At 51.9% G+C, this 13,095-nt stretch overlaps 1 protein-coding gene across 3 annotated transcripts in view; it reads left to right on the top strand.

Annotated features, from left to right (window-relative positions):
• Positions 1-12,646, top strand: part of apc (APC regulator of WNT signaling pathway) — a 45,624-nt gene extending 32,978 nt beyond the window's left edge. For all 3 annotated transcript variants that reach the window (XM_015943293.3, XM_015943292.3, XM_015943291.3), the window contains exons 10-18: positions 3,515-3,692; positions 3,759-3,959; positions 4,081-4,176; positions 4,260-4,399; positions 4,473-4,550; positions 4,620-4,736; positions 4,805-5,019; positions 5,098-8,065; positions 10,549-12,646. In XM_015943293.3, coding sequence (XP_015798779.3) covers positions 3,515-3,692; positions 3,759-3,959; positions 4,081-4,176; positions 4,260-4,399; positions 4,473-4,550; positions 4,620-4,736; positions 4,805-5,019; positions 5,098-8,065; positions 10,549-12,408 — 5,853 coding nt within the window. In that variant the 3' untranslated portion in view covers positions 12,409-12,646. The remainder of the gene's footprint in view (positions 1-3,514; positions 3,693-3,758; positions 3,960-4,080; positions 4,177-4,259; positions 4,400-4,472; positions 4,551-4,619; positions 4,737-4,804; positions 5,020-5,097; positions 8,066-10,548) is intronic.
• The last annotated feature ends 449 nt before the right edge of the window (positions 12,647-13,095 follow it).

The following is a 13,095-nucleotide window of genomic DNA, read 5'->3' as shown; positions in this document are numbered from 1 at the left end:
CGTGTCTGACAACCAGCTGTGCTGATTTCCTTTAAATCACTTCTACTGTAAAACTGAAGTCCTCGACACCGCCGCACCTGAAAAGGTCAGACTCGTCTGTAGCAAACAAAAAGCTCCATGGAGGTTCACCACATCAGCGACAGGCAGGGGTGGACTGGGACCAAAATTTGGCCCTGGCATTTTTATGAACTGTCGGCCCTCGGCAGGGGGGTTTGCTGCTTGCGACTCGTCTATCCCGCCAAATGTGGGGTGAGGGATAGGGTGTTGTGTGCGCTGCTCGCGGACTTGTCTCTATAACCGCATGTGAGACGGGGGCTTGGTTTGGGACGGCCCAAGCTGGGCAAGTGGCCCACTTGGCTAAGCGGCCCACCGGGACAGTGCCAGAATGCCAGATAGGCCAGTCCACCCCTGGTGACAGGTCAGAAAAGAGAACGCAGCAAAGCTGAGCGTCACCTACCGGATCGCCACGAGACCTCCAGACAGCAGCTGCACACTTACAACCCAAAGTCATCAGTGGCCATATTACCCCGTGTTCTGTTAGCTACTAGTGAGAGGCTAACTAGTCTCCAACACGGTTGAACCCTGGTTTCATTTCATAACTAAGTCTAATGAGTTCGCCTCCTTTTTCAATGAGAAGATCATAAACATCAGTCCATCCATCACAACCGGACCACAGCAGCAGTCTGGCTAGAACAGCAGCTTCCAGCGTGATCAGCGCTGAAACGCTGGAGAACGCAGTTAAGGTTAAACTCATCCACCTGCTGTCTGGACAACCTGCCAACTCACTTCTTCTGAAAGGTTTTAGCTGCTTAGGAGCTGATGCAGTGAAACTGTTAACTGTTCCTTAACGTCAGTATTTTCCTCCCATCAGTGAAAACTGCTGCTGTTGAACCTCTTCTGGAGAAAAGGAAACTAGAGCCTTAGAGATGAGTAACTACAAACCATCTCTAACCTCCTTTCATGGGACATGATAGAAAAAGCTGTTCTGATCCAGCTGAACAGCTTTTAGAGACGAGCTGCTGGATAGTCTCCAGTCAGGCTGTAGACAACACCACAGCACTGAGACGGCACTGATTAAAGTACTACATGATATTCGTCTAAATACAGATTCAGGTAGAACATCTGTCCTGATGATGCTCCATCTCACTGCAGCTGTTGATACGGAGGACCACAGCATCCTTCTGGCATAACTTGGGTGGGACCTTCAGGTACAGTCCATAGTTGGTCCTGATCTCATCTAGAAGACAGGTTGTTTCTATCACAGCTGATCACTATGACATGTGGGGTCCCCCAAGGCTCAGTTCTTGGACCACTGCTCTTCAACCTCTACATGCTTCCCCCTGGGTCAGGTCATACACAATAACAACATCACCTATCATAGTTATGCAGATGACCCCCAGGTCTACCTAGCTCTATCACCTAGTGACTGTGGTCCTCCAGACTCACTCTGTCAGTGTTGTGAGCAACTTAAGGACTGATGCAGTCAAACTTCCTCCAGTTAAACAAAGACTGAAGTTATCGTGTTTGGGAGTCAGGAGGACAGGATGGAGGTTACTGCTCAGCTCGGCTCCAGAGGAATGAAGACCCAGGTTAGAAGTCTTGGTGTCATAACTGATTCAGACCTGAGCTTCACTGGTTACATTAAGGCTAGAACTAGATCAGCGATTTATCATCTGCATCAGACAGCACGACTCAGAGGTCTCATGTCCAGACAAGACCTAGAGAAACTCATTCATGTGTTCATCTACAGCAGGCTGCACTACTGCAATGGTCTTCTAACTGGTCTTCCAAAAAGCTGTGAAGCAGCTGCAGTTTGTTCAGAATGCTGCTGCTAGAGTCTTAAAGAGAACCACGAGAACCAAACACATCACTCCCGTTCTTAGATCCCCACGCTGGTCACCCGTAAACTACTGTAAGGAAAATAAGAGGTTCTTACATTTTATTTAATGAGCCGTAAGGCGTGGGATTCCATAGTAAATATGAAATCCACCTTACAGATCGGTGGGTTATTTAAACCAGAAGATCGGATCTTTTTAATGCAGAGATCATGTGACCGTTATGTATTCACTCAGAGACAACAGAATAGAGAGTCAAGTTTAAAAGTTAAGAATTTTATTACTAACGAATTAAACTAGCCTGACTTCAGAACTAAATGTATAGTGTAACTAAAAATGGATGACGTGTCTTGTAAATCAGAACCAGCAAATCCGAAGAAGCGATTAGTTCTGACGGGAACTGAAGATGTTGTTTTGAAATAAGCTTGGGTTAGTTTCAGAACCGCATGAGGTACCATCAAGCCGGGTCTACCTGCCTTGTGGAAGTCCTCTTGTAGATCAGGAATGCCGAGGTCCAGCGGACCCTCTCTGGAAACCGAGCTGGTGGAAGAAGCCGCGGTTCCGACCAGACCCGTCTTGAGTTACCTCCGGCACACGACTCTTTTATTGGCGTCTGTTCAGACCCAGCCTGGGTCGGTGGAGCTTTTATTCTGAAAGGAGCTGTTGTTGCCGCTGGTTGTTATAGCGACTGGATTTTCTCAGCTCGTCGTGGTTCTTTCGGTTGAAGAGTTAAAGGTCAGGATTGGCCACTCCGACGCTCGCTCTGGAACGCTTTGAACTGGCGTTAGAGCTGACGTGGCGTAGTTTTATACCTCGGATGTTAAGGTTTAGTGGTGAATGAAATTTACCAAACACCGTCAGAAGCACGCCTCCGTCAGATCTGTAAAATTCTGATTGGATCAGTTAAGAGAATGTGTTTTGTCTTTTTAACACTACGTGAAATGAGTCCTGTTGGAATCCTTAAAGTCACAGACTTATCATTTCTAAGATCATAATAAAGTAATTAATATTTTAATTTCACAGGTCGGTCACATCTTATTATTGACTAACACTTTGATGGATTAGCTTTATTAAAATAGAGTTCTTTGATTAATTAAAAGAAAAGAGTTCATTCTTCGTTCTTCTGTCTTCATCGCAGGAACGTAAACAGTTTAGAAGCCAATGCATGACCTTGAGGCTGTTTCATGCACTCTGGCGCCGTGTCAAAAGAAAACAGCTGTTAGAGGGTAGAAATGGCTCCTTCATCACGTTACACTACAGAATCCATTTCAAAGTGCTACTACTAGTTTATAAACCACTCAGTGGCATGGGGCCAGCATACATGTCAGATCTTCAGGTATCTACACCCAGCAGGGCTCTTGAGGACCTGAGGAAGCAGTCAGCTGGTAGAACCGGGTCAGAACCGAACAGGTGAAGCCGCTTTTAGCTACGATGCTGCTCACAGATGGAATCAGCTTCCTCATGACCTCAGACGTCCCGACTCTAGAAACCTTTAATAAAAGTTGTTGTGCTGCACCTTCTGCGCCGTAGCTGCTCGCCTTTTAACTTTTGTTTCTTTTTCATCTGAAACTGTTTTCTGTCACGTTAATGTAAATGTTCCTGCTAGTGGAAGGCACACTGACTTGCCTCTGTGAAGGAAATGTGCTCCATCAACAGCGCTGTCCTGCCTCGCCCATCAGGTAGAAATGGTGTACAGCCTTCTGTCCATGCTGGGGACCCACGATAAGGACGACATGTCCCGCACGCTGCTTGCTATGTCCAGCTCTCAGGACTCCTGCATAGCTATGCGTCAGTCCGGCTGTCTGCCGCTGCTCATCCAGCTGCTGCACGGCAACGACAAGGACTCCCTGTTGCTAGGTAACCACTGCGTTCCTCACCAGCAAACATGCGTGTGTTTGTTTTCACGCCTGTCTGGTTATTCAGGTAATTCTCGCGGCAGTAAGGAGGCTCGGGCACGAGCATCGGCAGCACTGCACAACATCGTCCACAGTCAGCCAGACGACAAGAGAGGGCGGCGAGAGATCCGCGTGCTGCACCTGCTGGAGCAGGTGCGCCACTACTGCGAGGCGTGCTGGAGCTGGCAGGAGAACCACGAGAGGGGCGTCGATCAGGAGGACAACCCCAGTGAGTTAGTCGTAGGTCATGTGACCACAGCGCGTCACGTCCTGGTTTGTAAACGTGTGTGTGTGTGTGTGTGTGTGTGTGTGTGTGTGTGTGTGTGTGTGTGTGTGTGTGTGTGTTCCAGTGCCTTCCCCTTTAGAGCATCAGATCTGTCCAGCTGTCTGCGTCCTCATGAAGCTGTCCTTTGATGAAGAGCACCGCCATGCCATGAATGAGCTGGGTGAGTCTGTTGGACCATGTCCGGGTTGAGTGCTTGTTACTGGTTCTGACCCGTATTCTGGTGTGTGTGTGTTGTCCCTGCAGGAGGTCTGCAGGCTGTGGCAGAGCTTCTGCAGGTGGACTGTGAGATGTTCGGGCTGAGCACCGATCATTATAGCGTGACTTTGCGGCGATATGCCGGCATGGCGCTCACCAACCTCACCTTTGGAGACGTTGCCAATAAGGTACGCGAGTTCTACTGACGCCTTTTTTCCACGGCCAGCCAGAAACCAGCACTGGTGTATTTTCTCCCATCAGGCCACACTGTGCTCCATGAAGGGGTGCATGAGAGCAATGGTTGCCCAGCTCAAGTCTGAGAGTGAAGACCTGCAGCAGGTAGGTTGTTGGCATAGCAACGGGCTTGGACAGGACCAGCTGGCTGACGACGGTCTGCTGTGTTTCCAGGTGATAGCCAGCGTCCTCAGGAACCTCTCGTGGCGTGCCGACGTGAACAGTAAGAAAACGCTGCGTGAGGTGGGCAGCGTGCGAGCTCTCATGGGCTGTGCTCTCGAAGTTCAGAAGGTAAATAAAAGACGGTGTTTACTGAGCATGCTCAGTCCGCCGCCGCTCACGCTGTCTGCGTGTTTCAGGAGTCCACCCTTAAGTCCGTACTGAGCGCTCTATGGAACCTGTCGGCACACTGCACGGAGAACAAGGCTGATATCTGCACCGTGGACGGAGCGCTGGCGTTTCTGGTCGGAACGCTCACGCATCGCAGCCACACCAACACACTCGCCATCATCGAGAGCGGCGGCGGGATCCTCCGAAATGTTTCCAGCCTCATTGCTACCAACGAGGTGCACAGGTAAACGCCAGAGTCAGACATCCTGTAGGACCAAGTCTACAATGTTAACCACTGTGTTCCCCGGGTCTTGTCTTTCAGGCAGATATTGCGTGAGCATGGCTGCCTGCCAACGCTGCTGCAGCACCTTAAGTCTCACAGCTTAACCATCGTGTCCAACGCCTGTGGGACTCTGTGGAACCTGTCGGCCCGGGACGCCAAGGACCAGGAGACGCTGTGGGAGCTGGGCGCTGTGGGCATGCTGCGTAACCTCATCCACTCACGGCACAAGATGATTGCGATGGGAAGCGCCGCCGCCCTGCGGAACCTGATGGCTAACCGGCCAGCTCGTTACAAAGACACCAGTGTGGTTTCACCAGGCGCCGGTACCCCGTCGCTGCACGCCCGCAAACAGAAAGCTTTGTTCGAGGAGCTGGATGCACAGCAGCTGTCGGAAACGTTTGACAACATCGACAACCTGAGCCCCAAAGCGGCACAGAGGAAGGGGCGGGGTTGTAATGGTGCTGGTGCAGGAGCAGGTGGTGTGACACGCTCCTATACCAACACACCAGTGCTCTCCAGCCCAAAGAGCGGAGAGGGATCAAAGAGGACGGGCGAGGATGCGCCCTACGCTCGGTCGGTGTTTCCACCCAGTGTTCGGGCTTCCAGCGACAGTCTCAACAGCGTGACCAGCACCGATGGGTACGGCAACCGCGGCAAGACCAAGCCCTCGTCCGACCTCTTCTACTCCTCTGACGAGAGTGGCAACAAGTGCTGCGTCTACAGGAAGTACCCCGCTGACTTGGCTCACAAGATCCGCAGTGCCAACCACATGGCGGACGATGACGGTGCAGAGCTGGACACGCCCATCAACTACAGCCTCAAGTACTCTGACGAGCAGCTGAACTCTGGGCGGCAGAGCCCGAGTCATCGGGGTGGCATCGACAGCGATGACGAGCGAGAGCAGGACGTCAGGCTGCGCAGAAACGTTGGCGAGTCTGGACCTAGCAGCAGCCGCATGGGGTCGGCGCCTCCTCCACGCTACGCCGTGGTCCCCGCCCCGTCCAGCTACAGCGCCGACCCCACGCCCGAGCAGCCCATCGACTACAGCCTGAAGTACGGTGCTGACACCGGCCACAAGCCACTGTTTAAACAGGAAGACAGGGCCGTTCCCTTGCTGGGTCCTCCCTCATCGTCCAAACTCCGCCCCCTAGCGTCTTCGCGGGCTGTCACCAAAAGCAACCAAGAGTCAACCCAGACATACTGCGTTGAGGACACACCCATTTGCTTTTCCAGAGGAAGCTCCTTGTCGTCTCTGTCTTCGGAGGAGGAAGAAGATGCTGATATCCTTGAGAGGAAGAGGAAAGATGGTGTCGGCACCAGCAGCGATTACCCAACACTTCCTGTCAGCGAGAAAGACTCTCACGAGCAGCAGCAGCGGCGCCGGCGGCAGCAGAAGGAGGCGGAGAGTCAGACAGCTGCTGCTCCATCCACACGAGGGCGACGAGGTCACCACCACCACCACGGCCACTCCCACCACCACCATCACCAGCATGCAACATCATCATCAGGTGCACGGACTCCAAAGAGTCCACCCGAGCAGCCTTATGCCCAGGAGACCCCGCTGATGTTCAGCCGCTGCACGTCGGTCAGCTCGCTCGACAGCTTCTCCACGTCCTCCATCGCCAGCTCCGTGCGCTCCAGCGAGCCCTGCAGCGGCGTGCCCAGTGGAGTGGTCAGCCCGAGTGACCTCCCCGACAGCCCGGGTCAAACGATGCCTCCCAGCCGAGCCAAGACGCCGCCGCTGCCGCCGCCTGCCCAGACAACGGAGGAGAAGCAGAAGGCCAAGGCGGAGGAGGAAAGTGGAGTTGATGTCTTTTTGCACTTTGCCACAGAGAGCACGCCACATGGCTTCTCCCGAGCCTCTAGTCTGAGCGCACTGAGTTTGGACGAGCCGTACATCGCCACAGAAATGAAGATCACGAAAGAGGAGAAGGTGGGAGGGAACCAGGAGATGACGGAGGAAGCTGCCAAACCCATTTTGGATGAATCGGATGATGACGATAACGAGATCTTAGTTGCATGCATCACCATGGCCATGCCCAAGCCATCGCAGAAACCAAAGAAACCTCAGCAGCCAGTGCCACGAAAAACAAGTCAACTTCCTGTCTACAAGCTCCTCCCACCGCAGAGCAGAGCCCAGTCGCAGCAGAAGAAGGATCCTCCTCCCCTCCCTGAGGACGTGCCCAGAGTTTACTGTGTGGAGGGAACGCCCCTCAACTTCTCCACTGCCACCTCGCTTAGTGACCTCACCATCGATTCTCCACCCAATGAAGACGTTGCAGCAACCCCGCCCCCACTGTCCCTCCCTGCCTCTGCTCCAAGGAGGAGGGCAGACTATCCCGAAGGCGAGAACGGCGATGACATACTGGCTGAATGCATAAATGCTGCCATGCCCAAAGCTAAATCCAGGAGGCCAATCAGAGTGATGGCAAACAGCGAAGACCTGCAAGCTCCACCCCTTCCTCCTGCCACCTCCCCCCCAAGCCCGCCTCCTCTCTGCCAGCAGCTGCAGAAGAAGAAGCCCACGTCCCCTGTGAAGCCGATGCCTCAGCGGCCGTCTTACGGAGCTACTCCAACGACGGCTTCCAAGTCAAAACCGGGATTTGCCTTCGATTCCCCACGCCACTACACGCCTATCGAGGGAACGCCTTGCTGCTTCTCACGGAATGACTCCCTGAGCTCCCTGGACTTTGATGATGAAGACTGTGGAGGAAAGGACGAGGAGGACAGAAACAAACAAAAGAAAGAGGATGAAGGCAGGAAGAGGAAGCAGCAGACTGCTGCCGTCTTCCCTCGGAGCAAAGCTACAGCCAGTCTGACGGCGTCAGACGAGAAGCAGAAGTTCTCCTGTGAAGACACGCCCGTCTGCTTCTCCAGAAACCCGTCGCTGAGCTCGCTGAGCGACATCGACCAGGAGAACAACAACAAGGAGTTTGCTCCACCTTCACCACCACAGGAGGAGCCAGATAACGGGCAAGGAGGAGCCAAATCTAGCCCTCCTGCTGAGGTGAGTCTGCGTCAGGTAGCAGGACATGTGCCTGTACAGGTAACAACACCACAGCAGCAGAGAGAAACCTCCCTCTGAGATATAAATGCTGTTTCACTGTAATCTTTAATATTTACAGGGTATCCGCGGGTCCTTAAAAAGTCTTAAATTAGCTTTTCCAAATTTAAGGCCTTAAAAATCCTTAAAAATTACAAATAATCCTTAAATACATTTTCCAGAGGTCTTAAATTACCAAAGACCCAATAAACAAGATTCTTTTATTTCTATAAAATTTCGTGAATTTCTAGTTAGCGTTCAGCATTTTTTGTGTATGATGTTGGCGTAAGCAGAACCGAACATGTTCAGTTGGTTGTGAAAGGGGGCTATTTTTAGATGAGCACATTAGCTGGTTAAGCTAGTGGGAGCTTGCGATGTGGGGAAGTGCAAGTTTAATGGTAACTGGATGGCTAATCCCACGTTCGCGACGTGGTTAGCACCGGTTCCAGGCAATAGCTGGAAATTATAGCTTAAATTTAATTTTAAAAATAGCTTAAATTTGGTCAAAGTGGCCTTAAAAAGGTCTTAAAAAGTCTTCAGTTTGGCTCTCTTACACCTGCAGATACCCTGTATTTATAATAAAAGGTTTACAAGTAAACACAAGTTCACCTGACTCAGCTCAGCGCAGTTTAAAGGTCTTGTACCAGCTCCCTACCAGTCACCGTGCTGAAAACCACGTAATAATAACACATTTTAACCCCAACAGCCATGGTGCCACCAGCAGAACAGCCATTGGGTCAGTCAATCAACTTTTATGTGTGCAGCGCTTTCCATCATCCCAAACCGTAACCCCTGGAGCGCCGAACACGGCGCCAATAAAACGTGGATCACAAGAGTCAAATCAATCATAGCAAAGAAAAATAAATAAAACCAGTTAAAACCAGTTAAAACAGGTGAGAGCCAGACCATCTTCAATCGACCTTTAAAAACAGCCAAAGATGGATACAGCTTAATGTTCAGAGGTAGCTGGTTCCACAGGGTCGGGCTTTTAGAGTCTTTTTGTGGGAAAGTTTTTTTTTCCAAACCAAGTGAGGTCAGCTGAGGGAGTCTTGTTCGCTTAATCCAGAGAAAATCTGGATTCTACCGCGGCGCTGACACAGTGGAAACTTTAAATGTTTATTATTGCACTTCTGATGGACCAGAACCGTAAAGTTCTGAGTTTGCTGCTCGCCCCAGAGAGCAGAGACCAACCAGAGGGAGAAACCATCGGCCAAAGAGGAGAGGTTGCGCTGCCATTTGAGGAGAAGCAGCGGGTGGGGGGGGCAGCTTGAGTTAACCATGTTGGCTTAAACTCGTGTGCTAGCATCACAATATAGTACAGATTACTATCATGTACCCGACAGTTAAAGTAGTATCGCTCAGGTAATGTAATATTAATACGAATGAGCGTCTGTCAGCGGCCTCATACTCGCTAATATCCGCTCACCTAACCTAGTTTAGCTCAGAGAGACACCTGTGATCCGGTTCTGGAGCTCATGCGGGCTTCTGTCGGCTGGATCCGACCCAGACACCAGCGAGCCAGTCCAGCTGGTGTTTTTAAAAGCCGCACTGATCCTCTCCTGGAGGTTCAGGCACCGGTTCTGATCCGGTTCCGACCCAGAAACCAGCTCCACTGTCCCGCTTAGCAGCTAACAACCGACCACACAGTAAAACATGCAAATGACGAATTTAGTCGTTTATATTTCAGATCACCACTCTTTAACTTGTCAGTTTCTGCGTCCCCACCTCCTGCTCGCTGTATGGTTAGTTCTCGTTTTCTTAATGAGAGCACAGCTAGCTAATGTTCTGCTGCTTTTGATCCACCCTGTTCTTCTGATAACGACCCAGATTCCTTAACTTCTCAGTTTAACGAGCACTGCCTCTCCATTCTGGACAACATCTGTCCTGTCAGAACCAGACCAGTTCCTGCAGTGAACCCTACTTCCTGGTTTAATGACAGCCTTCGCAGCCTGAAGCGCCAATGCAGAAAAAATGAGCGTTTGTGGAAGAAAACCCATCTCCACATCCATCTGCTGCACCTAAAGGATCTTCTGTCATCCTTTACCTCTGCAGTCAGAGACGCTAGGGTTTCCTATTTCTCCAACCTGGTGTCCCAGAGCAAAGGGAACCCCAAGGTGCTGTTTAATACCATTAGCAGCATCGTCTCTCCTACAGCCTCCATCCACTCTGTTGCAGACTGTGAGAACTTTCTGTCTTTCTTTGTGGAAAAATTCTGGAATTGACAAAGCTCCTCTGATGAGAAGCAGAACGTCCTCAAGAAACCAGAGAAGTCTAGTTGCCTTCATGTGAACCCGTTTGGATTACCTGCTCATAACCGAGTTAATTATGTTAGACGAGGGTTAACTTTGCCTGCACCGACCACATTAACCAGTTGAAAAACATGACAGGGCTCTTGAAGTTTCTGAGCTCAGACAAGGTGTGTGACTCCTTCTGCTTGTTCTTCACAGGTGGAGTTGAAGCCCCGCCCCCCTGCAGCCAGTGGCTACGCCCCTAAAGCGTTCCACGTGGAGGACACACCTGTCTGTTTCTCAAGGAACTCGTCACTCAGCTCACTCAGTATAGATTCTGAGGATGACCTCCTGCAAGAGTGTATTAGCTCTGCCATGCCCAAGAAGAAGAAGAAAGCTGCCTCGCTGCTGTCCCCTGCTGCCATCGTTACGCCACTTCCTGTTGCCAAAGCTGAGGAGGGCATCCTGGCTGAGGAAGAACCTTCAGAGACCCCAAGAAGCCCCGCCTCTCCTGACTCTGAGTCGTTTGATTGGAAGGCGATTCAGGAAGGAGCCAATTCTATAGTCAGCAGTCTGAATGCTGCTGCAGCTGCTTCATCGCTGTCCCGCCAGCCGTCATCAGACTCCGACTCAGTCCTGTCCCTGAAGTCGGTTGGCTCGCCCTTCCACGAGTTGACAGCCAATAAGAATAAAGAGGAGGAGGAGGAGGAGGAGGTGCTGCAGGTGAAGCGTGTAGCTAGGATTTTGAAGGCAGGTGAGCGTAGCACACTGGAGGCCAAAAGGAAAGAGGAAGAGGAGGCAAGGGCCCTGAGAGGCGGGAAGAAGGTGTACCGAAGTCTGATAACCGGTAAACCCCGGGTGGAACCAGCAGCCAGAGGGCGGAGCAAGCCAAGAGCTTCAGCGATGACCAAAGCTCCAGGAAGCAGTGATGGAGCCGACAGAGCAGGTGGGTCTTCTCGAGACTCTACACCCTCACGCTCCGCTGCCCCGGCCAATCAGAAAACAGGGAAAGTGTCTCAGCTGCCACGCACGGCATCTCCAGGAAGTGCAGCATCATCATCAACTTCTTCCAGAGCTGCCACCAGCACCGTCTCAAAGAGCTCCAACAGCATCCCGCGGAGTGAGTCGGCATCGAGACTCAGCAGCTCCACATCCACCAAGAAAAAGAAGGTGGAGCCCGAAAAGCCGGCACTTGTTCGCCAGTCGACCTTCATCAAAGAAGCTCCAAGTCCAACCCTGAAGAGGAAGCTTGAAGAGTCCTTGTCCTCAGCAGCGCCAGAGTCTCCAACCAGCCCAGATGGTCTGTTGCCTTCCACAAGCAGGCGGCATGACGTTAACCGCTCTCACTCCGAGAGTCCGTCCCGCCCACAGGATGTGACATCATCTCATCTGAGCCGCACTGGAACCTGGAAACGGGAGAACTCCAGCAGCTCTGCCGGAGGCAGCGGTGGAAAACACTCCACGTCCTTGCCCCGCGTTGGCACGTGGAAAAGGACAGGAAGCTCATCATCAGTGCTGTCCGCATCATCCGAGTCCAGTGAGAAGGGACGTAGCGAAGAGGAGAACACTATGAGGTCAAAGGGCACATGGCGGAAGGCCAAATGCAGCAGCGACTCCACAGCTGCCAAATCAGACGATGTGTGGGTTCGTCTGGAAGACTGTCCTGTCAATAACCCACGCTCGCCTTCCTCCTGCTCAGCACGCTCGCCCACCGCTATCAACTCCCCGCCAGTTATCGACAGCCCCGCCCCCTCCAAGATTTCCTCCTGTTCCTCCAATCTGAACCTGCGGCGGAGCTGCGAGAACCTAGACGACAAGCCGCCACCGCCGCCTGATTGCCATCAGCCTCGTACTCAGCAGCGCAGCGGGGCTGTAGCGGCTCGTGTCAGCCCCTTCAACTACACACCTAGCCCCCGGAAGAGCAGCGCTGATACCAGCGTGGCTCCCCCACCGCCCTCCAGCAGCTCAGCCCCGCCCACAAGACCTTCACTCATCCCCACCCCTGTTACCAAGAAGCGTGAGCCCAAGGGCGGAGACGGAGGAGGTGAGCGTGGCTCCTACATCGTCACATCCGTGTGAAGCAGCATAGAAGGCAACAAAAGGACCTAAGTCACCTACGTAGTCCCGCCCTTCCTCTGTTCTGCTGCTTGATTGGCTCCTCCCATCATTAAAAACAAACTTTTATGTTTTTATATCACTAAATTGTCTGTAAAGCTTAGCTCCACCCCTGCATGTTCCCACTCCTTCATAACGAAGTTAACCTGGCAACATGATGATGATAGAAAACTTTTATAATTAAAATGTAGCTCTGATCAGACATGACGTGTTCAGGAATCTGGTTCAGAGCCACCACTGTAAAGCGTAAGTTATTGTCGTACACCTGCAGACGTTTTAAGAAAGGACGTTATGATGACTTCCTGTTGCAGGAGAACAACTGAGAAACGTTCAACTGAAGAGATGAATAAAGTCCAGCACCAAACTCCTGTGTGTTTGTAGTAGGTGGGCTCTGATGGAAACGCCAGATGCAGTGGGCGGGGCCTCTGACATGCTGAGTCAATGATCTTTCATCAGACCCAAGAGAACGTCTCCTACTTAGTGTGGTGATGAGTCCGACAAGAACCGACCTGAACAGAACAGAAGTGTGTTGTTCTGCCTAGCTAAGCCTAACCCTTGGGTTCTGGTCCTCAGCAGATGGTCTGGACTGAACATGAGTACCAGCTGAAGAGGCTGATGAAACCTGCAGGGTGGTGGGGCTGTGGACCAGGA

Source organism: Nothobranchius furzeri, chromosome 6, assembly GCF_043380555.1.
Source record: "Nothobranchius furzeri strain GRZ-AD chromosome 6, NfurGRZ-RIMD1, whole genome shotgun sequence".
NCBI lineage: Eukaryota > Metazoa > Chordata > Actinopteri > Cyprinodontiformes > Nothobranchiidae > Nothobranchius > Nothobranchius furzeri.
This window is presented reverse-complemented; position numbering and strand designations above follow the sequence as displayed.